This window comes from Callithrix jacchus, chromosome 14 (genome assembly GCF_049354715.1).
Source record: "Callithrix jacchus isolate 240 chromosome 14, calJac240_pri, whole genome shotgun sequence".
Taxonomy (NCBI): domain Eukaryota; kingdom Metazoa; phylum Chordata; class Mammalia; order Primates; family Cebidae; genus Callithrix; species Callithrix jacchus.
Window position 1 is genome coordinate 59,456,023 of NC_133515.1, and position 27,831 is coordinate 59,483,853.

Consider the following 27,831-nt stretch of genomic DNA (forward strand, 5'->3'; position numbering starts at 1 on the left):
TGACTACAGGTGCATGCCACCACACCTGGGTAATTTTTGTATTTTTAGTAGAGACAGAGTCTTAACCATGTTTACCAGCCTGGTCTCAAACTCCTGTCCTCAAGTGATCTGCACACCTCAGCCTCCCAAAGTGCTGGAATTAAAGGCATGAGCCCTGCCTATTTTTGGATTTTGATTGTTGAACCAACTTCATCTTCCTGGAATTAAACCTCACTTGGTGATGATTATACTTTTTATGAGTTACTGGATTCAGTCAGCTACCATTTTATTGAAGAATTTATGCATGTGTGGTTATGAGGAATATTGTTATGTAAATTAATTTTCTTCTAATATCCTTGTCTGGTTTTGGTATTAATGCATAAATCTATAAAAATTTTTGGGAAGTGTTTGTTTTTCCTTTATGAGACAATCACCACCTGCGAGGGTCTGTCCTGCAAGTCAGCCCTGACTCCGTGACTGATGAATAAAATACACTTACACACTAGAATATAGTGATGGAATGGGCTAGGAAGGTCGTCAGCTGCTGTCAGAGGGTGATTGCAGCTACCTAACCCCTTCCCGGCTGTTCTTGCTGTCATTTACACTTATTCAGTATAGCTTTAATGACAGAGGTTCTAAGTCAACATGCTTGTTGGATAATTAACATCGTAAAAGAGTGGTTTTAGAAATATTAAAAGGTTTTTGTTCTGGGGTCCAGAACAAACACAGATAATCCCTCTTCAACTTCCCCCTGAGAGGACCATCCTTCACAAAGTTTACATGAATAAATAAGTAATTAGCGTAGAGACAAAGGAATGTGGGATAAACAGACCTGACTGGGGAAGCTTCTGTTATCCCTGTTCTTCTCTCTATGACCTAATGTTCTAAGGTAAAAACTGGCTGCCTTCAGCCTGATCCATTCCAAAAGGTTTGGGACTGTAATCTTACAACTCTCCCTAATATTTCCCTGAATATTTTGCCCACCACCCTGAGTGAATCCTCAGCACCTTAATAGGCTGAAGGAGTGTGTGTAAGGTTAGTATTATTCATTAGATATTTTATAGAATTCACTGATGATGTGCTCCATCTGTGCTTGGAGTTTTCTTCTGGGAGGTTTTAAATTACATGTATACTCAGAAAGAGCTATTCTGATTTTTTATTTCTGCTTGTGTCAGTTTTGGTAATTTGTGTCTTTCAAGGAATGCATCTATTTCATCTTGATGACTGGGTATAAAGAAACTTGTCTATTTCATTTTCATAAGTAGCAAAGAATTTACTCAGTTGTCTAATTAATTTGTTGCCATAAATTTGTGCATGATATTATGTTTTTAGGATCTACAGTAATCGTCCCTTTTTTATTTTCAATACTTGCTTCCTCTCCATCTCTCAGTCTCTGTCTCTATCATTGTAGGCGATTATCAATTGTGTTGATCTTTTCAGGAAGCAACTTTTTGTTTCATTGATTTTTTTTGGTCTGTTTTTTATCATTAGTTTCTACTCTTTCCTATTTATTTTCTTTTGCTTGTTTGGATTTAACTTGCTCTTTTAAAGTGGAAGCTTTACATTTGGATTTTAAGCCTTTTTTCTAAAAGAATTTAGAAACAACTATGTTTCTCTGTAAGCATTACCTTGGCTGCATCCCACACATTTTCATTATCATTTGATTCAGAATATTCTTTAATTTTCCCCATGTTATTTTCTTTGATTCATGGATTATTTAGAATTCTGTAGTTCAATTTTTAAACATTTGAGGATATTTTAGATGATTTAATTGAATTCGCGGTAGAACACAGACTGCATGATTTCAACTGTTTTAGATTTATTGAGATTGTTTTGTAGTCCAAGAAATGTTTTATCTTGGTGAATATTTCATGTGTACTTGAGAAGAACGTGTATTATATTGTTGGTTATAGTGTTCTATAAAAGTCAGTTTAGTTCATTGATAGCATGACCTAAATCACCTGTATCGTGTGTGTGTGTGTGTGTGTGTGTGTGTGTGTGTCTGTCTCTGTCTCTGTCTTTGTTTTTCCTTTGTTCCATCTGCTTTCTGGATTCTTTTGTTTTTTTCTTTTCGATTAATCAAGGATTTTATAATATTCAGATTTATCTCCTCTGTTGGGATTTTAGTTGTACGTCTTTATTTTTTAAGAGGCTGTTCTAGGGATTACAGAATGCATTCTCAGTTTATAAAATAGCAAGAATCTTATACCACCTTACATGTTCCACATGTAATAAAACATACTTTCATATACTCTTTTCATCCCTTGTGCTTTTATTATCATAAGTCTTGCTTCTGCATGTATTAACAGTTATTGTATTTTGTGATTATTTGTGCTTCAAAAAGTTAATTATTCTTTGAAGAAAGAAATGAGAAAAAAAGTTCTTTAAAAAACATCTACCTATGTATTTACCATTTTTGCCATTCTTTATTCCTATATAAAGATCCAAATTACATCTGGTATCATTTTCTCTCAGTCTGAAGAACTTGATTTAACATTTCTTGTATTGTAGGTGTCTTGGTGACAAATTCTTTCAGCTTTTATCTGAAAATATCTTTATTGATTTTTAATTTTTTCATATATTTGTTTTTTTAGAGATAGGGTCTTACTCTTGCCCAGGCTGGAGTGCAGTGGCATGATCGTAGCTCACTGTAGCCTTGAACTACTGGGCTCAAGTGATCCTCCCACCTCAGCCTCCCAAGTATGTGGGACTTCAGGCACATGCTACTGTACCCGGCTAATTTTTAGATTTTTTTTTTGGAAAGATGGGGTCTCAAACCCCAGGGCTCAAGCGATCCACCTGCCTCAGTCTCTGACAGTCCTGGTATTAGAAGTGTGAGCCACCCTTCTAATTAAGAACGCCATTAAGAAATATATATATGTTTTGAATAATACAGTCTATTCTTGTTTTTTAGGTATCGTTATGTTCTGTATAGCCACCAAAAACAGGGAATTAGCACATACTGAATCGTTGTTCTTAGGGAGAATACTGCGCAGGTTCCTGTAAGCCTCTTGACAAAATATTTTTGTTAACCAATCAGTACATTACCTTGTTTTATGTGTTTTTCTGTCTAAAGCCACCTGGGGTACAACAATACAGTTAGATAGAAGGTGTAAATTTTAGTATTTGATAGTACAGTAGGGAAATTATAATGAACAATTTATTCTTTATTTCAAAATAGCTAGCAGAACTGTAATGTTCCTAACACAAAGAAAAGAAAAATTTGAGGTGATATATAACCCTGACTTGATCATTACACATCGTATATAGGTATCAAAATATATGTACCCCCAAAATATAAAACAACTATTATATATAAATTAAAAAATAAAGACATCTTATTTAATATGTATTACTGATTCATTAACATTGCGCTCATGGCCAAGAACACTATAATTCATGCCTGAAGGAAGATTATCTAATGTATATTTTCTCTGTAAGGCACATCATAGCCTTCTTGTGGTTAAAAACACTACCTAGCATGTCAGCGCTATGCATAAAGGTCATATTAAACAGGGAAATCAACGAGAAAAACGCAAGAATGAGAAAAATGTGGCGCTAAATAGACTGAGAGGAGGACACTTGTTTACAGTGGCAGAGCTGAAACAAGAAGGCAGTCAGGTTGCCTTGTTCCATCTCAGCTGAGAACTTGTACTTTGGATGACCTGAAGTTTGCCTGCTCTGCTCAGGTCCATGTCCTGGAAAATGCTACGAGTATGGATTTTGGGGTTACATATTTAGTGAGTAGGTAAATGAGCAAATAAGGAATCCTGAGTAATGAGGATCCTCTGTATATAATTCTAGATTGTCAGTGTTTCATAACTTTAAAGGTGTTCCATTACCTTTTGGATTAAATCATTGAGAGGTGAGGTCATTCTTATTGTTGTTTACCTGCTTTTTTCCTCTGACTGTTGTTCAGGTTGTCTCTGTTTTTGATTTGCCCTTATGATGTGCCCCTTTGTGGTGTTGTGTTTATTCTGCTTGGAGTTCATTGAGCTTTGTGGATCTGTGGATTGGTATTTTCATAATGCCAACTTTTGTCCAATTTTAGGCCATTTTATCTTTTTTTTTGGGAGAATAAGGCAAGAGAATCTTGGGAGTTGGAATTTGCAGTGAGCCAAGATAGTGCCACTGCACACCAGCCTGGGTGACAGAGCGAGACTCTGCCTTAAAAAAAAAAGTGCTAATTCAACACCTGCGTATTTGTTTATATTTGTTATTCTTACTTATGGTCATATTTCCTTGCCACTTTACATGTCCAGTGATATTTAAATTTTATTCTGTATGTCATGGATTTGGTGGTTTTAACTTTGTTCTGGCAGGCATTTAATTAGCTGGAAAATAATTTTGATCCTTTCAAGTTTTGATTTTAAAGTTAGGGTGGGTCTAGAGGCAGGGGATCTGCAGACTAACAGGGCCAGATGGAGTAAATATTTTAGGCTTGTGGGCCATACAGCCTTTGTCTAAACTGCTCATCTCTGTTTTTATTGTGCAAAAGTAGCTATAGACAGTACAGGAATGAATGGACATAGCTGTATTCCAATACAGTGTGAGCCCATGAGCCATAGTTTGCTTACTCTTGGTCTAGAGTATCCTTTATTTTAGGGTTAGAGTAGTCCTGCTTGATTGTTTAATGAGATATTTCCTGTCTGACTGGTCAGAATTTTTAGGTCAGGTCTTCCAGCACTATCTGACCTTCGGAATAATCCGTTTAGCTTGAAGATCTACCGAAGGTTTCTTGGCGAGGCCTTGGTGAGTCTTGTGCTGTGCATGTGCAGCGTAGTATTCACCCAAAGGTTTTAGACCCCTGTCCACATTTTTAGAGCTCCTTTTCTTTGTATGTTATCCTGCTCCACAGATTCCAGACGACTCCTCAGCCTCCTCAGCTTAGCGAAAGTGCGGTATTCTTAGACTTCTGTCTATACTGTACACCAGAATGTGCCTTTAGACAGAAAGCAGCAGGGTAGTCATCTTGCATGTTTACCTTTTCTTAGGATTCACACTACTGTACTGCCAGTTGTCCAGTGTCTCAAGATAGTTGCTTCTAGTATTTTGCATATATTTTTAGTTGCTTATATTGGAAGAGTTAGTCTGATGTAATTACTCTCATAGCCAGAAGCAGAAGTTCTATGGTTTTAAAATGCAGTTTTTTTCTAGTTTTGTAATTAGATATGATTTAAATGCCTCTGTTTTCTCATGTGAAATGAGGGTAACAGAAGTCCCTCCCTTACAGGGTAGGTTTGAGAACTGAACGAACATCTGAAACAAATGTGCCGGGTCAGCACAGTACCTGTCCCACATGAATGTTTCTATAAATGTTGTTATATTGTAAAATAAAAGCAATTGATCAATGTAATATTTCTGCTAATTACAAGGTATTTACTGGGTGACAGTTTAGCTTGTTTCAGGAGAAGAAACTTGAAGGGCTGATATAGTAAGAAGGATTTACACCAGTTGCACTTGTACATAAACACAACCTTCAGAAGATGAAGCACATCTCATGCTTCGAGGAGGTCTAGCAGAAAAAAAAAAAGTTAAAGCATAAAGACTTGGGAATTAGATTGTTTTGAATTCTGGCCCTCTGGTCTCCTAGCTCTGTGATTTAGGGCAAGTAGGTACTTCTTTTTTCTTTCCCTCTCCCTCCTTCTCAACATTTTGAGGTAGGTACTATTATTATCCTTATTTTATAAATCTTATGAGGTGCAGAAAGGCTAAGAGTTACACAGTTGTAAGTGATGGGTTTGTGATTTGAACTTAGGCAATTCAGTTTCATGATCCATGACTGTTTTATTAGGAGTCTGAGCTGTATTCTTGAAGGCCCAGAAGATAGTTAACTATTCTGGATTTTTTGTTTTTTTGAGAGCTTTTAAAAATGTAATACTTGTTTTATGGTTAACTCTGGGTTGAATCCCATTTACAAAATGAAAATTTTTTTCCTTTTTTTTTTTCTTATACTTCATGAATCTTTGAAATACCAATTTGAAAACTTTTTTACTTAGAAAAACTCCAGGAATATAGTTTTTATTATAAGAGATCCTTACTGTACTAGGTAGGAATAAGATTACAGTACATTAAAAAAAATTTAAATTTTGGCACAAATTTAGATGTTGTCGTCCCACTAATTTTCACAGTGATATATGTTTCTAGTTCACTTTCCAGGTAGACTAGCCTCTGAATTAGTGGCTTTTAACTATATTATCTGGATTAAAAAAAGGCAACCATTTTGTAAGAATTGGCTCTTATTTAGATGGAGCCGGTGTGTAATTATTTGGTTCTGCTCTTTGACTCTTAAATTTCAGTTTTCTACAAGCTCACAATTCATTCTTTTAGCCAAAGGGAACTTTCCTTCATTTTACAAATGAGAAACTATAATTTAAGATCTATAATAGCAAGTAATTTTTTAAAAGTGTACACACATATATGTGCACTTTATTAAAAAATCTTATAAGCCATTATTATGTTACCCCTTTGACTGGATAGCCCATTCTACCTATTGCTTTAGATTGTGGGAAACCCTTTTAACCACACATCATAAATTTCCTGTCATCGTTTTCATCTACGAACCCTCATTCCTAGATGAGGGTGTATATGATCATATACATCATTCCTAGTATATATTTATCTAAAATATATATGATCTTGTGAAGTTAACTCTCCTAATTCATTAAGGGTGATACGCTTGGAAGATAAGTCCATATTTGTGTTAGCTACATCTCTTTGATTTTTATCTATTTTGATGAGCCTTGTTTAGTTTGGCCTTTTGGATGAAATTGTCTAAATTTATTAGGTTCTCTCTGTTAAAGGAATACCACCTTCCAGCCATCTCTCAGGCTAATTCAGATTGTCTGATGGTAGAGGCCTTTCTCTAGTGTAAACTGTGGAAGATCTTTAGCTTAGGATCTCCCAACTGCAGGTACAAGATGATATTGTACAAAGCTGATATTACCAATATAGAGTATATTAGTTAGCTTGGGCTGCCATGACAAAATATCATAGACTGAGTGGTTGAACAGAAATTTACTTCTCACAATTCTGGAGGCTGGTAAGTCTAAGATCAAGGTGCTGGTGAGGTAGATTTCTTTCTGAGGCTTCTTCTGGCATATAGGTGACCACCATCTCACTGTGTGCTCACATGACCTCTTATGTATGCTTGGGGAGAGAGGGAGCAGGACTGAAAGCAGCTCTCTGGTATCTCTTCCTCTAAGGGCACTAATCCTCTTGACCCAGGGCCCTACCCTGACTGCATTTAACCCTAATCACCTTTCAAAGTCCCCATCTTTAGCTACTATCACATTGGGGGTTGGGGCTTTAACATGAGTTTTGGAGGGGATATAAACATTCAGTTCTGTAACATACAGTGATTAAGGAAATGGGCTCTGGAGTTGAATTGCCTTAGTCTCTCACTAGTTGTGTATACAAATAACAAGTAGCCCTCACTTAGGTTAATTTTAAACAAAACTAGTAATAGTGTCATCCTAAAGCAATTATTATTATTATTCTTTGTATTTTGGACTCTGACATTTGGACATTGGCACAGGACTAATGTCTTCAAAGAACAGTGTACAGTGACTCTTTCAATATAGACAACTTAGAATGTAAGAGAAAACGCATAATTCTTAAAAAGTGTTTTTCTAAATTGAACATATGCCAGTAGCAAAAGAGTAAGCATTTATAGTTGTTAATTTTATACAAATTCAGCTTTTTATTTTTGGCTTGAATAGGACAAGACAATTTACCTATATGAAACTGAGTGAAAGCTTTGGATATGATATGTTAAGTGAAACAGTATTTTAAAGCCACCTTGATTCAGAAGTTTCTTTAACATAAACAGGTTGTATTGCTTCTTGAAAAATGATAGGTTCTATGGATAGCATTTAATCAACTTTATGATATAGGTGATGATTTAAGTTGAATTAATGGTACTACTTTTTTTGACTTCCTTTTGATCTTTGGCCCTTTCTCTGTAGATAAAATTTTTTGTTAACTTACTACAAACTGAAGCCTGGCTTGCTCCTCTTATCTTTAGTCTCCTTTCAATCTGTCTTTATTTCTGCTGAGGTTATATTCTATTTGTTTTTCAGATGAGACCCTTTTTGCTCTTCCTGCTTCATCTGAGCCTGTGATACGCTCCTCTGCAGGCAAGTTCTTTCTGCCAGCTTTTTATCCTGTCTGTGTTCTAACTTTAATTCTTTAGTGTGTTAACTCTATGCAGAGTAATTTGAATTTACTAAAAATTAGGATGGTTCCAAGAATGTTTGCCTACTGGGAAAGTTGAAATTTGCATTTTATATTGTATGCCCAAGGGAAAATGAACAAAATCCGATGAACACTTGGAAGCACATGAGGAATTCTCGGACCCTTGAATTACATTTACATATTTACCGCTCCCTTTCTCCAGATATAGTTTGAGTATAGCCAGAAAGGCTTTCATGTAAATAAATAACCAGACTGGTATTTAATTACCCAGTGCCCCTTCTTTCCTATACTGTCATTTAAAGTCTTCACAAATAAGCTTTTCTTCTCTAAAACTAGCTAATAGTCTCTTAGTTGATAACATTTGCGGTTTTCTCAGACTTGATTTGTCTTAGCATGGCATGTATTGCCTCTGTAGCCATGCATATGTTACATTTACAGTAGCTTAATATTTTCAGTAATGATTCAAGTCTATTTTTTTAGTCTATTATTTATTGCTATTAACATTTCATTTTAGTAAACAGTAAGTCTTTACTAGCACTATTTTGAATCTGTCATAAAACTTGCATTAACTCTGAGAACACTGGCATTCTCTAACTTTCCTTTCTGTCTGTGGTCACAGAAAAAATTATGGACTTGAAGGAGCAGCCAGGTAACAGTATTTCGGCTGGTCAAGAGGATTTCCCATCTGTCCTGCTTGAAACTGCTGCTTCTCTTCCTTCTCTGTCTCCTCTCTCAGCCGCTTCTTTTAAAGAACATGAATACCTTGGTAATTTGTCAGCCGTATTACCCAGCAAAGGAACACTTCAAGAAACTGTCAATGAAGCTTCTAAAGAGTTCTCAGAAAAGGCAAAAACTCTGCTTATAGAGAGAGATTTAACAGAGTTTTCAGAATTAGAATACTCAGAAATGGGATCATCTTTCAGTGGCTCTCCAAAAGCAGAATCTGCTGTAATAGTAGCAAACCCTAAGGAAGAAATAATTGTGAAAAATAAAGATGAAGAAGAGAATTTAGTTAGTAATAACATCCCTCATAATCAACAAGAGTTACCTGTAGCCCACACTAAATTGGTTAAAGAAGAGGACATAGTTACGTCTTCAGAAAAAGTGAAAGACAGTTTTAATGAAAAGAGAGTTGCAGCGGAAGCTCCTATGAGTGAGGAGTATGCAGACTTCAAACCATTTGAGCGAGTATGGGAAGTGAAAGATAGTAAAGGAGTTAGTGATATGTTGGCTGCTGGAGGTAAAATAGACAGCACGTTGGAAAGCAAAGTGGATAAAAAATGTTTTGCAGATAGCCTTGAGCAAACTAATCATGAAAAAGATGGTGAGAGTAGTAATGACGATACTTCTTTCCCCAGTACACCAGAAGCTATAAAGGATCGTTCAGGAGCATATATCACGTGTGCTCCCTTTAACCCAGTAGCAACTGAGAGCATTGCAGCAAACATTTTTCCTTTGTTAGGAGATCATACTTCAGAAAATAAAACTGATGAAAAAAAAATAGAAGAAAGGAAGGCCCAAATTGTAACAGAGAAGACTACTAGCGCCAAAACATCAAACCCTTTTCTTGTAGCAGCACAGGGTTCTGAGACAGATTATGTCACAACAGACAATTCAGCAAAGGTGACTGAGGAAGTAGGGGCAAACATGCCTGAAGGTCTGACTCCAGATTTAGTACAGGAAGCATATGAAAGTGAATTGAATGAAGTTACTGGCACAAAGATTGCTTATGAAACAAAAATGGACTTGGTCCAAACATCAGAAGCTGTGCAGGATTCACTCTGTCCTGTGGCACAGCTTTGCCCATCATTTGAAGAATCCGAAGCTACTCCTTCACCAGTTTTGCCTGACATTGTTATGGAAGCACCATTGAATTCTGCAGTTCCTAGTGCTGGTGCTTCCGCAGTACAGCCTAGCTCATCACCATTAGAAGCTTCTTCAGTTAATTTTGAAAGCGTAAAACATGAGCCTGAAAATCCCCCACCATATGAAGAGGCTATGAATGTATCACGAAAAAAAGTATCAGGAATAAAGGAAGAAATTAAAGAGCCTGAAAGTATTAATGCAGCTGTTCAAGAAACAGAAGCTCCTTATATATCTATTGCATGTGATTTAATTAAAGAAACAAAGCTTTCTGCTGAACCAACTCCAGATTTCTCTAGTTATTCAGAAATGGCCAAAGTTGAACAGCCACTGCCTGATCATTCTGAGCTAGTTGAAGACTCCTCACCTGATTCTGAACCAGTTGATTTGTTTAGTGATGATTCAATACCTGACGTTCCACAAAAACAAGATGAAGCTGTGATTCTTGTGAAAGAAACTCTCACTGAAACTTCATTTGAGTCAATGATAGAACATGAAAATAAGGAAAAACTCAGTGCTTTATCACCTGAGGGAGGAAAGCTGTATTTGGAATCTTTTAAGCTCCATTTAGATACCACAAAAGATATGCTGTTACCTGATGAAGTTTCAACATTGAACAAAAGGGAGAAAATTCCTTTGCAGATGGAGGAGCTCAGTACTGCAGTTTCTTCAAATGATGACTTATTTATTTCTAAGGAAGCACAAATGAGAGAAACTGAAACATTTTCAGATTCATCTCCAATTGAAATTATAGATGAGTTCCCTACATTGATCAGTTCTAAAACTGATTCATTATCTAAATTAGCCAGGGAATATACTGACCTAGAAGTATCCCACAAAAGTGAAATTGCTAATGCCCAGGATGAAGCTGGGTCATTGCCTTGCGCAGAATTGCCCCATGACCTTTCTTTCAAGAATGTACAACCCAAAGTTGAAGCGAAAATCAATTTCTCAGATGACTTTTCCAAAAATGGGTCTGCTATGTCAAAGGTGCTTTTATTGCCTTCCGATGTTTCTGCTTTGGCCACTCAGGCAGAGATAGGCAGCATAGCTAAACCCAAAGTTCTTGTGAAAGAAGCTGAGAAAAAACTTCCTTCTGATACGGAAAGAGAGGACAAATCACCATCTGCTATATTTTCAGCAGAGCTGAGTAAAACTTCAGGTAATCCAATCTATATGCAGTTTTGTGCTTTCATGTCACTTTTTGACTTATGGAACATTCCACTACATTTTGTGTTTTAGATTATGTTCATTAGTCACATTGATAAGAAGTCTTCTCCACTATCTCATTTAAAGGTTTTAGTGCTTTTTCTAACTCGCTTACACTCAGCATTCAACCTTAACTTTTCACACAGTTAACTCCGTTGGTCACTTTTATTGTGTACTATGGAATTCTTAATAGAAAATATTTTTGTTTATTAGACTTGACTTTAGTACCTATTTCTTTCTTTTTTACTTGTGTTTCTTGGTAACATGAAGAGCAAGAGATAATTAAAATATTTTCAGATGTGTCTTTGTTATCCCAGAAATTATTTCATATTTAATTTTTAAAGAACATTTTTGTAGCATGTTTTAAGTATTTCAATATCATATAGTATTTTTCCAGTGGTAGGTGTAACATTAGGCATAGTGAGTGTAGACATTTTGTTGAAAGGTAGAAATTGAGTTATGGTATTATCAATTATTTTGAAATGTATTCTTTTTTTGAGTATCCATTTTCCACATAACTGATTTGCATAAAGTGATTTGTGTGTGTGCTTTTTATTAGCATTCTGATTTAGCTGTGTTTTATAAAATGGTGATTATGGTGAATCTGCTGAATATACTATGTATTTGAGTTGGGTAGCACAGTGGTAAACCAGCTGCTGTAATCTAAGAAAGAGGAGATTATGAACATTGAGGCAGCGGGATGAGCACAGATACATAGAACTTGGCGTTTGATAGATAGGGACATAAAGGATGAGGGGAAGCGGTAAAGATGACCCCAGGAACCCTGGATTCCTGGCATGTGCACATGTATGGATGGCAGTAGGAGAAACTGAACTAGGAACATGAGAGATTAAAGTAGGTTTAAGAGGGAAGATAACAGAGTCAAGTAAGAACCTTTTTTAAAAAAAGATAAAAAGGGGAAGATACAAATTCAGTTTTGAATATGTTGGTATTGATGTACACACCTCTAAGATAGCCAGTAAGTTATGGATATTATATATATGAAGCTCTTGAGAGAGATCTTGGCTGTATGTTTCTGTCATGGGCTCAGACATAGAAATTAAAGCCCCAGATACCAACTAGGGAGAACCAAGAGAAGAGCACTACTTAAAAGTGGAAGAAATTGTCAAAATTAACAAATACTAGAGAGGGCAGTTAAAGATGGCAAGTTGGTCAAAAAGGAGGGTAGGTGTTGGCATGATAGCAGCAAATGGTGTGGTGTGAGTAGGCATGGCTAGGATTGAAGAGTGAGTGAGACTTGAGCAAATGGATATTAAATGTTGACTACTCTTAAGAAGTTTGAGTTTTTTATTGGAGAAAAATTTAAGTGTTAGCAAGCAGGAGGAATAGTATGCAGTGGAGGAAGGGCTTCTTTTTTTTTTTCCTAAGATGGGAAGGGGAAAATCTGATTACAGGCATTGGCAGAAAGTCAGAAGGGGATAGGGATGAGCTCCCTAGTTCAGGTGGAAGAGAAGTGTTAGAGGAAAGGACACAACTTTGATTTTAGGGAATGGGAAGGAAGGTATAAGTATTGATACTATTAGAGTTTTGTGACTTGAAAATTGAGGGAATTCTTTGATGTTTATGTTTATTCTTTAAAGCAGTATGTTTGTTTGCTAGGAATGAACTGGATCACGCTTGGCTAGAAGAGGTCTGCAATACCTCTTACTAGGGAAACCAAAGGCATTGTATTAGGAGTCTGATCAAGGTTGAAAGGTGGTCTAAATGTTAGGGTGACTTTTCTTTGACTGTGCCTAACAGCCTAGGTATGGGTTCAGAGAAAGCAAATGGTTATATTGACTCAAGGATGTGTTTTGGTATGTGGGCCCTGTGGTAGGACAGTAAGTCAAGAAAGCTGAGGCTGATAGCAAGAGAGTAGTTTGAAGTGATGGACTGTGGCATCTGAGTTGAAGGATTTGAATAGAAAAAGGCAGGACAGGTAGGAGGAGAGTAGACAGTCAGTGAATTCAAGACCTGAATTAGGTTTAAGAACCAAGAGTAGTAGAAATAAATAAATGTGAGAATGATAGGAGATTGTGGTCAAAGTAAGGGGGAGAGAGAGAAAGAACGTATGTGTTGGCGAGCAGAGGAGTGTGTGTGTGTGTGTGTGTGTGTGTTTTCGATGTTCGATGTTGGATGTTGAATTCAGAATTTCAGAGGAATAGCAGATAGCAGTTCAGGTTGATTTTCATGGCCAGTGTTAGACCATGAGGCAAAGGCCTACTGTATAGTCAGATTAGGATTGCTAGAGGTGAGGTCAAGTAAACTATGAGGCTGTGATACTGGATTGCACTTCTACCTAACATTGAAATCACCCAGAATGATGGCAGGACTAGGGGTGGAGAGGAAGAATAGGGCAAGAGTCTTTGGTAAAGAGCAGTGAGGTGACTGGCAGGATGGTAGATAGAAGCAATGAGGAAGGATAGAGAATGATATAGCAGAATAACCAAGACTTTTGCCCAAGGCCTCTGAAATAGAAGTCTGGAAGCAGCATTGGTGAGTAGACGGTACTGACCTTCTTCCTCCTATCTTAGGTGTGTAGAGTATGAGACAACGATTTAGCCTCCATGTAGCAAGTTCCACAGGGAAAGCAGTGTCTTCGAGAAAGAGCCCAGTTTTCATGCAGGTGAGGTAAAGGCAAGAATGTTCAGTAAAGAAGTTGAGGGTTAGAAGAGCTGGTTCACAGTGGAGTGGCGGTATCAAACAGCACAGTAAAATGGTTTAGGAGGGAACAGTAGAAAGAAGGGTCCCAGAAGCCCAGAGCAGCCTGGTGATGTCTGCGGGTGAAGGGCAAGGAGTGAGCAGTGTGGCAATGCCTTTGAAGTCTCCACCAGCCCCAGTGCTCCCTCCCAAAACTTAAACCTAGCAGGCCTCTAGTAGATGGTGGCTCTCAGAAATTTCAGTATTTCAGTACCTGTTTCTTGGATTGTTTTTGTTAAACCTGGGCAATCTATAGCCTAATAGTTTATAAGTAAGGGAAGAAAAGGGGGCATTGCACCTGAAAGCTTAATGGAGAAGGTGGAAGAAAGTATAAGCAATGCATGGTCATTCCCTTTTAGAATATGTTTATCTCCTTTCTCTGAGAAAATTGTTATTTCCTGCCTTTTTGACTTAACCCTTTTTTTGATATTAACTATCACAGCAACTCACTAAGGAATAGAGAATTATTTAGATACACTCAATATATGTATTCTACAAAAGTGTGGGAAAGAAACCCAGTGTCACTATAATAAAAACAATATAGGTGACCTGAGAGTTTAGTCTTCACTATACCACTGGCAATCGCTTTGTTTCTCTAGATGTTAGTTTCCTTTTCTTTAAAAGGAAGGGTGAGTTAGCTCAAGTCCTTGCAACTTAATAATTTTCTTGACTTAATTATATAACAGGCATCTGTTAAAAGCAGGTGAGTAGTTGCTTAAACATGCTTATATCAAGTACTATACAAGATATTTTTGGGGGGAGCAGGGAAAAAGATGAGACTAAGAGTTTCGTCCTTATGCTACTTACAGCCAGCTAATAATAGACACAGTTGAGGGCATAGGGAAACATTGTGATCTACGTTATAGTAAGGATAGGCACTTACCTCTCTATGTTCCTGAAAGCGAGGTTTAAGTGTACTGAAGTCAAATGTACCAAAATGCAGCAGTGGTCTGATAAAACATAAGGGAACCTCTAATTATTGGATGACTTGAAAGTTTTATGCCATCTCTAATTATGAAATACTTAAGTGCATTTTTAAAAAAATTCTGACTCTTGTTTATTAATGTATATGCATTTAAACATTAAAGGTATTATAAATATCAATTTCCTCAGGACATTTATTATCTCATTTGTTCTTCTTTTCCTTTTTTGAGACAGGTTCTTGCTGTGTCACCCGGGCTGAAGTGCAGTGGTGCAGTTATGGCTCACTGCAGCCTTGACCTCACAGGCTCAGGTGGTCTCCAGTTTCCCAAGTAGCTGGGACCATGGGCTTTTGTCACCATACCTGGCTAATTATTTTTATAGAGAGGAGATCTTGCCTTGTTGCCCAGGCTGGTCTCAGACTCCTGGGTTCAAGGACCCTCCCACCGCCCACCTAAGTGCTGGGATTTGGGCGTGAACCTCCAGGCCTTTCCTGTTCTCGGGTTCTTAAAATGGCATTTTGTAGGCAGAAATCAGTTTTAGTTTTGGGAAGAAACATTGATCTTGTAAGAGAGATGAATAATGTGTTATGATGCAGATATTGGTGCCTTATTAATTTTGGGGAGTAAAGTTTGTCAAGAAACTAATGAATTCTGGTCTTCTTCCCCTTTTGTTTATAAAGAAATTTGTGAGAAACTGTATTTTTACTATTGGAATATAAATGCTGGTTTTTTTGTTTCAGTCTATCAACATGAAGTGTTTTCTCTTTAGTACCTCATAATTTAGAGAGGGTTTTTAATGATCTAGGTCCAGCATTTCATGCACGTTCTTTAAAGAAATCTGTAGCTAAATTACGCTTTCAGTACCCAATATATTATGATTATTATTGGCACTTTAGTTTTTTGGTTTTCCACTTACAAAGGTGTAAGGTAAAATATTCCAAATTTATTCTGTATGTAGGCCAAGATGGCAGAACTTCTGAAAAGAAGAGTTAACCGACAGGCAGCATTACCACCATGTGACAGTTGAAATATTTTTTTCAGATGATGCATCAAAGTCTCAGTTTGGCACAGGAACAACAGTTTAAGGATATGGGTGTGTAATGATTGCTAGTGGGAGACTACCACCACATAATAAGGGAGGAGAGAGGCTAACTCTCCCTTGGGATGTTTTTCATGGAATCAATGATTCTGTGCAAGTTATAGACAGCAGATGTGAGTAAACAGAATGAATAACCTGTTAATTTATATAAATATGATTTTAAAAGTTTTCCAGATCTTGTTTTGGTGGATATGATATTATGGTTAGTAGGGAAACCTATTCACTTGCAGCTAGACACTTAGATGGATTTGCAGATTGGCCATGTGTGACTAAGTGCAAAGAAACATTTGGGTGTATTCAGAACCAAACTTAAAAATCATTCTGTGCTAGAGAAGGTTTTATCATATATTAGTTGCTAAATTTTCTATGACTAGAATTAAGTGGATTTTTTAAAAAAACACCATGGTATCATTTTGATGTCTTTTGTGTTAAAACCAACTGATTTTTTTGGTATGTTTTTGTTTCTGACAGCGTCTCTTTCTGTAATGCAGTGGTGTGATCTCACTGCAGCCTCCACTTCCCAGGGTCAAGGGATCCTCCAGCCTCAGCCTCCGAGTAGCTGGGAATACAGGCGTGTGCTATCATGCTTAGCTAATTTTTGTATTTTTAGTAGAGGGTTTCACCATATTGGCTAGACTGGGCTTGAATTCTGGCCTCAAGTGATCCGCCCGCCTTGGCCTCCCAGAGTTCTGGGGTTACAGGTGGAAGCCACCACACCTGGCCAGAGCCAATTGCATTTTAAGTTAACTTTTTATTCAGAAATGACTTCAAACATTTTAAAAAGTTGGAAATCTAAGAATAATATAATGTGTTATACCCTCTGTTTAAATTTACTGATTAATTTTTTTCTATTTGCTTTATCATTTGCGATTCCTCTTTGTACAGATAACTGTATATAGACGTCTAAATACATCTTTGTTTTCCTTGAATCATTTGAGCATAAGTTAGATACATTCTAGCCTTTTACCCTGAATACTTCAAATAAGGATATATCCTTTTTCTTTTGAGACAGAGTCTTGCTCTGTTGCCAGGCGCCAGGTTGTAGTGCAATGGTGCAAGCTCGCCTCACTGTAACCTCCGCCTCCCAGGTTCAAGCAATGCTCCTGCCTCAGCCGCCCAAGTAGCTGGGACTACAGGCGTGGACCACCAAGTCCACTAATTTTTGTATTTTTTAGTAGAGATGGGGTTTCACCGTGTTGGCCAGGATGATCTCGATCTCTTGACCTCGTGATCTGCCTGCCTCGGCCTCCCAAAGTTCTGGGATTACAGGCGTGAGCCACCACGCCGGGCGGATATTTTCTTTCATAATCTCAGGATAGCTATTAGCTTCATAAATTTACATTGATACAATACTTAAAAAAATCTACCAACTGTATTCCAGTTTTGTTAGTTGACATAAAAATGTGCTTTATAACATATTTTCCCCCTCCAGTACAAGATCCAACTATTGCATTTAATGATCATGTTTGTTTTGGGTCTTTAATCAGGAACATTTCTAGTCTTAAAAAAATTTTTTTTAATTGGTGCATAATAATTGTACATATTTGTGAGGTGCATAGTGATTTGATACATATAACATAGTGCTCAGATCAGGGTAATTAATTAGCATACTCATCTCAAACACGGTTTCTTTGTTTTGGGAACTTTGACTATCTTCCTCCTATTTGAAACTATATTTTATTGTTATCTGTAGTCATCCTAATAATAGAATTTACTCCTCCAACCAAGTGGAAATTTTGTATCCTTTAATAAATCTCTTCCTGTCCTTCCCCTTCCCTTACCTTTACCAGCTACTAGAATCCTCTGTTTTGCTTTTTACTTCTGTGAGATCAACTTTTTTATGTTTGTTTATTTATTATTTTGTTGAGACAGAGTCTCACGCTGTCACTCAGGCTGGAGTGCAGTGGCACGATCTTAGGTCACTGTAGCCTCTGACTTTCAGGCTCAAGCAATTCTCCTGCCTTAGCCTCCTCAGTAGTGAGTAGCTTGGGAGTACAGGCACCTGCCACCACACCAGGCTAATTTTTGTATTTTTAGTAGAGGTGAGGTTTCACCATGTTGGCCAGGTTGGTCTCGAACTGCTGACCTCAAGTGATCCACCCACAGCACCTCAGAAGTGCTGGCATTACAGGCGTGAGCCACCGTGCCCAGCCTTGAGATCAACTTTTTTAGCTTCTGCATATGAGTGAGAGCCTGCAGTGTTTAACTTTCTCTTGCTGGCTTACTTCGCTTAAAATAAAACGTCATCCATTTCCATTTATGTTGCTACATGTTGACAAGATTACATTTTTTATGTCTGAATATTATTCCATTGTGTATATATACCACATTTTCTTTAACTATTATCTGTTGTTGGACACCTAGGTTGAACTTGGCATTAAGATTGTCTTTGTGAATAGCACTGAAATAAACATGGGGGTGCAGATGTCACTTCAATATTCAGATTCCCTTTTCTTTGGATAAATGCCCATAGTGGGATTGCTGGATCATATGGTAGATGTATTTGTATTAATAGTATTTTGAGGAACTACCATACTGTTCCTCATAGTGGCTGTGCTAGTTTACATACCCACCCACAGTGTATGAGTTCTCTTTTCTCTACATCCTCACCAACATTTGTTATTTTTTGTCTTAGTGATAATAGCTATCCTGAAGTGAGATGATAACTCATTGTGGTTTTGATTTGCATTTCCACGATTATAAATGATGTGTCGCACATTTAAAAAAATTGTATGTTGGTCATATGTGTATCTTGTTTTGAGAAATGTCTGTTCAGATGATTTGCCTATTTTTAAATCAGATTTTTTTTCTTTTTGGCTTTTGAGATGTTTGAGTTCCTTTGTGTATTCTAGATGTTAGTCCCCTGTCTAATGAATAGTTTGCAAATATTTTCTCCCATTTTGCAGGTTGTCTTTTCACTTTGTTGATTATTTCCTTTGCTGTGCAGAAACTCTTTTGTTTGATAGGATTCCATTTGGTTATTGTGCTTTTGAGGTCGTTTAAAATCTTTTCCCAGACCAATATCCTGAAGCATTTGTTGTATGTTTTTTCCTAGTAGTTTTATGGTTTGGGGTCTTACAGTCAGGTCTTCGATCCATTTTGAGATTATTTTTGTATGGATCAAAGATTATTTTGAGTTGGGAGTTTTGTTTCATTTTTCTCCATATGGACATCCAGTTTTCCCAGCACCATTTATTGAAGAGGGTGTCCTTTCCCCAGTGAATGTTCTTGGCATTTTTTTAAAAAATTGGTTGGCTGTAGATACATGGATTAATTTCTGGGTTATCTATTCTATTCCATTTCTCTGTGTTTCTGTTTTTATGCCAGTACCATGCAGTCTTGGATATTACAGCTGTGTAGTATATTTTGAAATTTAGTAGTATGCTTCTGCCAGCTTTATTTTTGTTCAGGATTGCTTTTGCTTTTTGGGGTCTTTTGTGGTTCTATACAGATTTTAGGATTTTTTTTCCCATTCCTGTGAAGAAGGTCATTGGTATTTTTTTAGGGATTGCATTGACTCTGTAGATTGCTTTGGATGGTATGGCCATTTTTAAAAAATGATTAATTCTTCTAATCGATAAACATGGAATGTCTTTGCATTTGTTTGTATCTTCTTCAATTTCTTTCATCACTGTTTTGTAGATGTCTTTCACCTCCTTGGTTAAACTTACTCCTAGGTATTTTTTTTAAGGTATTGCAAATGGGGTTTCCTTCTTGATTTCTTTTTCAGCTAGTTTGTTGTTTGTGTGTAGACATGCAATATTTTTGTATATTGATTTTATATCTTGCAACTTTGCTGAATTTTGCCAGTCTTTAGTTTTTTCTCTGTATAAGATCATATCATCTGTAAACAGGGACAGTTTGACTTCCTCCTTTCTAATTTGGATATCCTTTATTTCTCTCTTGCCCAGTTGCTCTGGGTAGGACTTCCCATTCCAGTCTTTATTTTTTGATGACAGTAGCAGTTTTAAAGAACACAGGGCCTCTCTTTCCCTGCCTTTATAATAGAACATTTTTTATAGTGGATTTGTCTGATGTTTCGTAGTGATTAATTTGAGGGTAAGGGTTCATGTATCATACTGTGCAGATGATGATGTGTCCCTTTCATAGCACGACTTCCAGAGTTACCAACTAGTCATCAGTCCCTCACTGGTGATGTTAATTTTGACCATTTGGGCAAGATGGGTTCTGATTTCCTTACTGTTTATTACTGTCTTTGTTTCTCCCTTACAGATAATAAGCAGTCTAAGGAGTGGCACTTGAACACCATGCAAATATCCCACTCCCTATCAAAATTTGCCCCCCAATTTAGTAAACCATTGATGATTCTTGCTTGATGCAGTCTTTATCATAAGGGTTGAAAAATGATATTTTTCTAACTCCAGTATTCCCCCCCACATTTTTCAATTGACCTCAACATTCCTCTGTTTCCATTAATTAATCAGTTAATTATCAGTATGGATCCATGAATTTCCGTTTTTCTCCTATTGGTTTATGATTCATTACTGAACTTTATTATTTTGGTGGTAAATTATTTGTTATTTTGAGGGGACCTTCAGGTAGGCTCAGGGACATGCAGCCTTCTTTCTTTGGGGTTGGGACAGGAACATTTCTTACTTTCTAGCTTAACAAAATATTGTAGGCTTATTTTATGCTTACTGTGTCCCAGCCTTGGGATCAGCCATTTCTCCAAAGATTCCTGATTCCTTTTAATGTAGAATGAGAGATCATTTTCATAATAGTGAGGTATTGAAGATCAAGACCTGGATGCTAGTTGTGGTCATTGCTACTGTGGGGATTTTTCCATTTTAACCCTTTCAGTGGATAAAGCTAGTAAAAGCTTACATACATACATACAAATAAACATACACATGCATACTTAAGAAATGATGATTTCACATAGATACCTCTAATTTTAATCCATTCTCATGGGGTTTATTTATTTCCTTGTTTCTTATTTGTCTCTTCTTTTATAGTGAGGACCCTGGTTCCTAAGACCACCAATATATTTACTTATTTATATCCAATCCTTTAATACACCCGTAAGAGTTTTAAAATGCTTTTTTCTTATCACTATAATAAACAAGACTTGATAAAAGAGTTCTGGATTGTTTGCAAATCCCCACTCTGCAACCCTGCTTAAGATTGATTGTATATAGTCATTACATTATTCACAGATTACTTGGATTAGTTCATTCTTTTTTCTTTTCCCACTGACTAATGGCTATGATATTCATTTGAAATACAATTAGGTTCATTTGTTTCAGTTCTAGATTTTCTTTCTCCCAAATTTAGATTTTTAACTGGGAATTATTTTTTTAATCTTTAAATTTTTTTTGAGACAGAGTCTCCCTCCATCGCCCAGGCTGGAGTGCAGTGGCACAGTCGTGGCTCACTGCAACCTCTGCTTCCCAGGTTCAAGCGATTCTCCTGCCTCAGCCTTCTGAGTAGCTGGGATTACAGGCACGTGCAACCACGCCTGGCTAATTTTTTGTATTTTTAGCAGAGATGGGGTTTCACTGTGTTAGCCAGGATGGTCTTAACTGAGAATTTTAAAATGTTGAGAAAAGCTGAATTCTTCTCATTTTATGTGGAAAGGGAAGATGATCATTTTGGAACAACTGACCACCAAGCACTTTCACATATTTGTTTCATTTAGGTTTTCACCGTAATCTAAAAGAAGGAATCATTTTGTAGGTGATAAAACTGAAGCCTAAGGATGTTAAGTCACTTTCTCAAGGATACGTGGTAAATTATGTAATAAGCACAAAGTTTTTGAGCTTCTGCCATGTTCTAGACATTGGGCTTCTTATTTATATTAGTTGTTGCCAAGTTTCACAAGAATGAACTGCGATTCCAACCCAGGTTTTGTCCATTTTCAGTTATTTCCTGGTTTTGGAATAAGCAGTTATTGTCCTGACTTTAGCAGGCAATCAAGGTGCTGCTGCTTTTATCACCTACTTGTGTTGAACCATTAAGCAATGCAAGGCATTTACATATAGGTTGCCATTTACATTTTCTCACATATTCTTCCATATGTAGGGATATTGGAACTAGGGTAACATTCTGTTGCTTGTATGTGGAGAATGAAAAACCCTGTTGTGCTGGACAACTGCAGTCTGTTTATATTAGTAGGCCATAGGTAAAGAAAGGTACTAATGTCTCCAGCCCAAATTGCTGAGATCTTGACTTAATGATAATGATAATTTAGTATATGTTTGTTGTTGCTTGATTTGTCACTAATGCACAGAGAATATTTTTAGTTCATGATTGAAATATAGATTGTGTCTTCCTGAACCCTTGGTTAAGTGAAGTGTAAACCAAGCATATGTTGATTACTTGTTCATTATAATTAAACTATGTAATATCCAGGATTCACCAAGTAGTATGCCATGATAAAAGAACTCACTTTAAAATAGCTTGTTTGTCTAGGTAAATAATTAGAAATTATGCTTTGAAAATTTATATACCACTTATATATGTTCATGAATAAGAATTATTTTGATATTCTTATGACTTAAAATATTTTTCTTAATTAAAAAGTATATAGCCTTGGAGTTTTTTTAACTGAAGTACCATAGATATTGAATGTTGATATTTTGGCCAAAATATATTTTTATTAAGCAAATATATTTGGAAAATTTTGATGTAAGTTGGACTTTAAGTATGATAACTAGTTAATCTTAACTGGAAGACTATCAGTAAAGTACAGCTAAATTAGAACCTGACTATACTTAATAAAAGAAATGAGTATATTTACTTTTTAAAAAGTGCCATTGTTAAATTAGTGAGGGTTTATTTAGTGTTTACTGTGGCTCAATACAGATTGAAAATAAATATGTGCCATAAAAGAGAGATTCCTGCTAAATATAATGTTGTTAAAATAACTCAATTTAGGCATTTTACAGACCTGAGTTCTAATTCTGGCGCTTTCACTGATGAGCTGTATGACCCTTGGCAAATGTTTTAATCTATTTAAGTTTCAGCATTTTAACAATAAGGATTTTTTCAAGGACTTGATAACTATGAGTTAGGGCAACAGTTTATGAAGCAGTCTGACATACAGTACACACTCATTGTACAAAATTGAAAAATATTGAAGCATTGAGATAAAAAAAATTACACTATTACCCAGACATAATCAATGTTAATATTTTAGAATATATTATTCTGGTCTACTTTCAATGCACATGTGTTTGTTTTTTTCAGACAGAGTCTCGCTTTGTCACCCAGGCAGAGTAGAAGTGGCAGGATCTCGACTCATTGCAACCTCCGCCTCCTGGGTTCAAGTGATTCTCATGCCTCAGCCTCCCAAGTAGCTGGGATTACAGGTCTGGGCCACCATACCTGGCTAATTTTTGTATTTTTAGCAGAGACAGGGTTTTACCATGTTGGCTAAGCTGGTCTTGAACTCCTAACCACACCTCCCAAAGTGCTGGGATTAAAGGTGTGAGCCATCATACCTGGCCATGTATGTGTATTTTTAAGAATGTAATGAAGTGTTTTATGAAATTGGGATCATACTCTACGTATTGTTTATACGTTTTTAAAAAATTTAGCAATGTCTTATATAATGCAGACATTTCCCTGTCTTTTTTTTTCTTTATAACAGAATGATTTATAATTCTTTGGGTATATATCAACATTTCCCTGTCTTTAAATATTCTGCTGCTGATTTTTTATACTTCATGTTCCTTAGTATGAATTTTTTTTAACCAGTCACTTTGCTATTGTCAGATCCTTAGATTGTTCCTTTTTTAATTGATAAATAATGCTATTATCCTCTTAATATTTAAATATGTTTTACATATCCTTGAGTTATTTTCCATAAATTATTTGAAATAAAAACCTACATTAGTGGGCATGAGGATTTATAAGAATGGCTACAAAAATTGGCCACCAGAAAAGTTGCACTAATTTTTACTCATATATCAGAATAAGAAAACACCCATTTGTCTACTTTCACCAACAATTGATATTTTTTTTAAATGATATTGCTACATTATACAAAATTCAAAAAGTACAGTGACAGCCACACTTCTTCCTCTGTTGTCCAGCTGCCTAGTGCTCCTTCTTAGAATTACCTGCTATGCCTTGTTCTTTAAGTATTCTTTTTAAAAAAAAGACATTCTGTACTCGGTATTTTTTAAAAGCCCTTTACCAGTTTGATAGGTGTAAATAGTATCTTCTTGTTTTGATCTTTCGTTATTAGTGAATGTGAACATGTTGGCATTTTGTATTTCTTCTATGATTTGCTTGTTCATACCCTTTGCCCATTTTTAAATTTAGGTGTTCATTTTTTTTCTGATTTTATGAGAATTCTTTACATATAAAGGATGTAAACTTTTGTGTTACAATTTTCCCTCAGTTTCCTAAAAGATTTTTTAGTTTACATTTCAGTGGACATTTTAAATTTTCATAAAGGAAAATGCATATTTTTAATTTACTTATAGTTTTAATTTTACACTTATTTGATTTATTTTAAATTGGTTTTTCCATTCTGATTTGAGATTTTTTTGTGTGTGTGATAGAGTTGTTTTCCTATTCCCATATTCTGATCTAGTTCCTTAGTGCCTGGCAACAATCCTATGGAAAAGCCGGAATTAATGTTTGCCAGATTGCCTTCCGTGAATTGGGCAATCAACTGTAGACTATGGGTGTTGGTGCCATCTAGTGTTGTAGATGGAAAATCAAGTCTGTGGAATGATCTATAATTGATTATATGGAATAAATTCAGTTGGACAGAGAAATTAGCAAGCTGTAGATATTGCTTTGCAGAGATGACTTTAAAATTTTTATAGACAATTTTGAATATTGACATCTTGTATCAAATCAAACAAAGGCTTTAATCATACTATTACAAACATTATGAAATGACCTTAAAGATTCCCCCCAAAACTGGATACTGAAATGAAGACACTAAAGTTTAAGAAGATCTGTTTAGAGCCTAGTGACTATTAATTTTTGAATTTAGAATTTAAAAATGTGTGCTTAAGGCCTGTCATGGTGGCTCATGCTTGTAATCCCAGTACTTTGGGAGGCTAAGGTAGGTGGATCACAAGGTCAGGCAATCGGCCATCTGGCCAACATGGTGAAACCCTGCTTCTACTGAAAATACAAAAATTAGCCGGGTGTGGTGATGCACGCCTGTTGTCCTAGCTACTCCAGAGGCTGAGGCAGGAGAATCACTTGAACTCGGTAGGTGGAGGTTCCAGTGAGTTGAGATCTCACCACTGCACTCCAGCCTGGCGACAGAGCGAGACTCCATCTCAAAAAAATAAAATAAATAGCATGCTTCCTGCGGCAGCACACATGCTAAAATTGGAATGATACAGAGAAGATTAACATGGCCCCTTCACAAGGATGACACATAAAATTTATGAAATGTTTCATATTTTTATATAAAAAAATTTTTAAATGCTTTGGGTGTTTAAGAATATTTGTATATTTATTTTAGATTATAATGTAAGAAGCACATTTTCATAAAGTGTCACTTAATTTCTCTGAATTTTAGTATTCATTTTTAGTAGCTTATGTTAAATTGTTTACAGACTTTAAAATCCTTGCTGTTTTGCTATTTGAACTTGTACTGCCATTCGTTTTCTAGACTAAAATCTTTTTCCAGTTCTTAAGATTTAATTCAGTAGTTAATGTTGAAGTGCTATAATTTAGTCCATAGAGGGCATTATATTACAGCATATGATAGGGTTTTAAAAATTAACTCTTTTTCAATAATGAAACATTGTTAGTTTCATACCTTTGTGTAGTTCAGAATAATTAAATTTGGAAATAAGTTTAAAACTGTGTAGCTATAATTGTTTCTTAATTTTTTTTTAAATGCCTGTTTTCAGTGGCTGGAAAGTAGAAATTATTTTAGCTCCCAAGAACAGTGTACATGAGCAGTCTCTAACTTCAAGAGTAGTATTTTCAATCCAAATCATTGCTTTTTTCCCACCTTCTTTCCCTTGCATCTCTAAATGTTGTGAAGAAAAGGAAGCAAAATAAAAACCTGAGTTTTTCTTGGGTGCAGAAGTAGAGGAAAGAAAGAAATGGAAAAGGAAGACTGTCTTAGAATAAGAGCTGGCTGGGGTGGACTTATACCTTACCTAGTGCTGCCTGTTTTAAAATCTAAAATATAACTTTCTGCTGTTTGAAATCTCACCAGTTGCATTCGATCACCCCTACCCCCCACCCCAAGGGAAAAAAAAACCCAAAAACATATACACAGTTTCTGAGGTCACAGAAGAGTTTTTTGTTTAGTAGGAATTGATTTATTCATATAATTTTCCTACTTAAGTGGTAAGTGCAGTAAGGAAACTAGAGTTTTGATTTGAGATGTGAGAAGAGAAACACTGTAGGTAATTTTAGAGCATAATACCCTTTGGAAAGGCATTATGGATATGTGCTTGGGGAAGTTTTTATCTTTGATTTTTTTTTTTTTTTTTGGTTATGCCTGGGAGAAGGGGATACTGGGGACATGGACATTGAGGACTGGGAAATTGCCAAATATGAACTTTGAACAGTTTATTTCAAAAGTTCTCTGTAAAGCTGATTTTTGAGTTCAGGAAAAGGAAAATACTTTCCCCTTTCCCCATCTTCTCCCAAACACACAATACAAAATAGGGCTTAGAATTCATGCAACATGTTTGTTGACTTGCAATATAAATAAAGGAGTTTTCTGTGGCCTCTCCTTTGTGAGCCTTTACTTTGAAGGGAAATGAGTTTCCTGTCTCAAATAATCAAAATGCTATTCAGCAAGTAGGGACATATGTGATCTCCTTGAAAATTGTCCTTGAAAGAATTTTTAATTTTTTTTAAAGTTATGTAGTTGGAAAACAAAATAAATTAGGGTAAGTTTTTAACAGATTTATGCCGTTTATTTGACTTGTTAAGTTGGGGTTCAGTGTGGATTAGGACCTCTAAACTATTTGTACGTAAATTTTTCTCAGCTGGAAAATAATAGAACTATGTAGCAAGGACAATAGTTTGTGTATAGGAGGGGCAATTCTGTTTAGGAAGATTGGGTTATTGCCTAGAATTGAATGACTTAATATATGAGCTTCCTTAGATGTGCCTTACTTGTCTTGTTGCCTCTTAGTTTGATTGTTATTTTTAGCATACTGATAAGTAAATAACACTTACATAGTGCCTACTTTTGGTCAGGCAATGTCCTAAAACCTTTTATTTTTAGTAGAGATTATATGATTCTCACAATAAATACAGCCCATCTGGGTTTACATCTTTAATAAATTTGTATCATACCAATTTTTCAGATTTAAGCACTTCTTTGCTTAGCTTACCAAACTTAAAATAAGTCTAGTTGAAAAACTTTATAAGAAAGAAGTGGGCAAAATATCAGTTGATTTCCACAAGCTGGTTTTCCTTATACACTTATAAAAAGACCATATAAATTGAAGAAGTAGATATCACTAGGTAGGTTAAAATGTTTATTAAACTTCAGGGCTCCTGTTTTGACTTTTTAATCTGCCAGCGATGCTATTAAGTATGTTTAATATTTAGATGAGTGAGTATGTTTCATTACACTTTTTTTAAATTGTTAAGCCAAATCAATTACACAGAAGATAGGAGTAGTCTTAAGTGCCGAGTAACTTGATCTCAATAAATCTTTTTTCTTCTATTAGTGAAGTAATCTCCGACTTGAAAATAGTGTTTGGGTACTATAGTTCAGTATTTTATTCTAATGCTAATTATTTATTGGCTTTCAGTTTTAAGGGACTTGATACTAGAAAATTAGTATTTTGTATTTACTGAATAGTTTGAGATTCTGAACGTTGTTGGAGAGGCCAGGCATTTTCAGGCCTTGCTATGACTTGACTGGGTTCTCAAATACCACATTATGCA

General features: G+C 36.0%; 1 protein-coding gene and 1 non-coding gene across 2 annotated transcripts in view; both read left to right on the plus strand.

Annotated features, from left to right (window-relative positions):
- Positions 1-27,831, plus strand: part of RTN4 (reticulon 4) — a 275,201-nt gene that overhangs the window by 206,070 nt on the left and 41,300 nt on the right. Inside the window, 2 exon segments of the mRNA XM_078349321.1 lie at positions 8,061-8,117; positions 8,795-11,200. Coding sequence (XP_078205447.1) covers positions 8,061-8,117; positions 8,795-11,200 — 2,463 coding nt within the window.
- LOC118147512 (U6 spliceosomal RNA) lies at positions 25,261-25,368 on the plus strand. Its single transcript, XR_004733968.1, has one exon. It is a non-coding gene; the product is annotated as a U6 spliceosomal RNA (small nuclear RNA).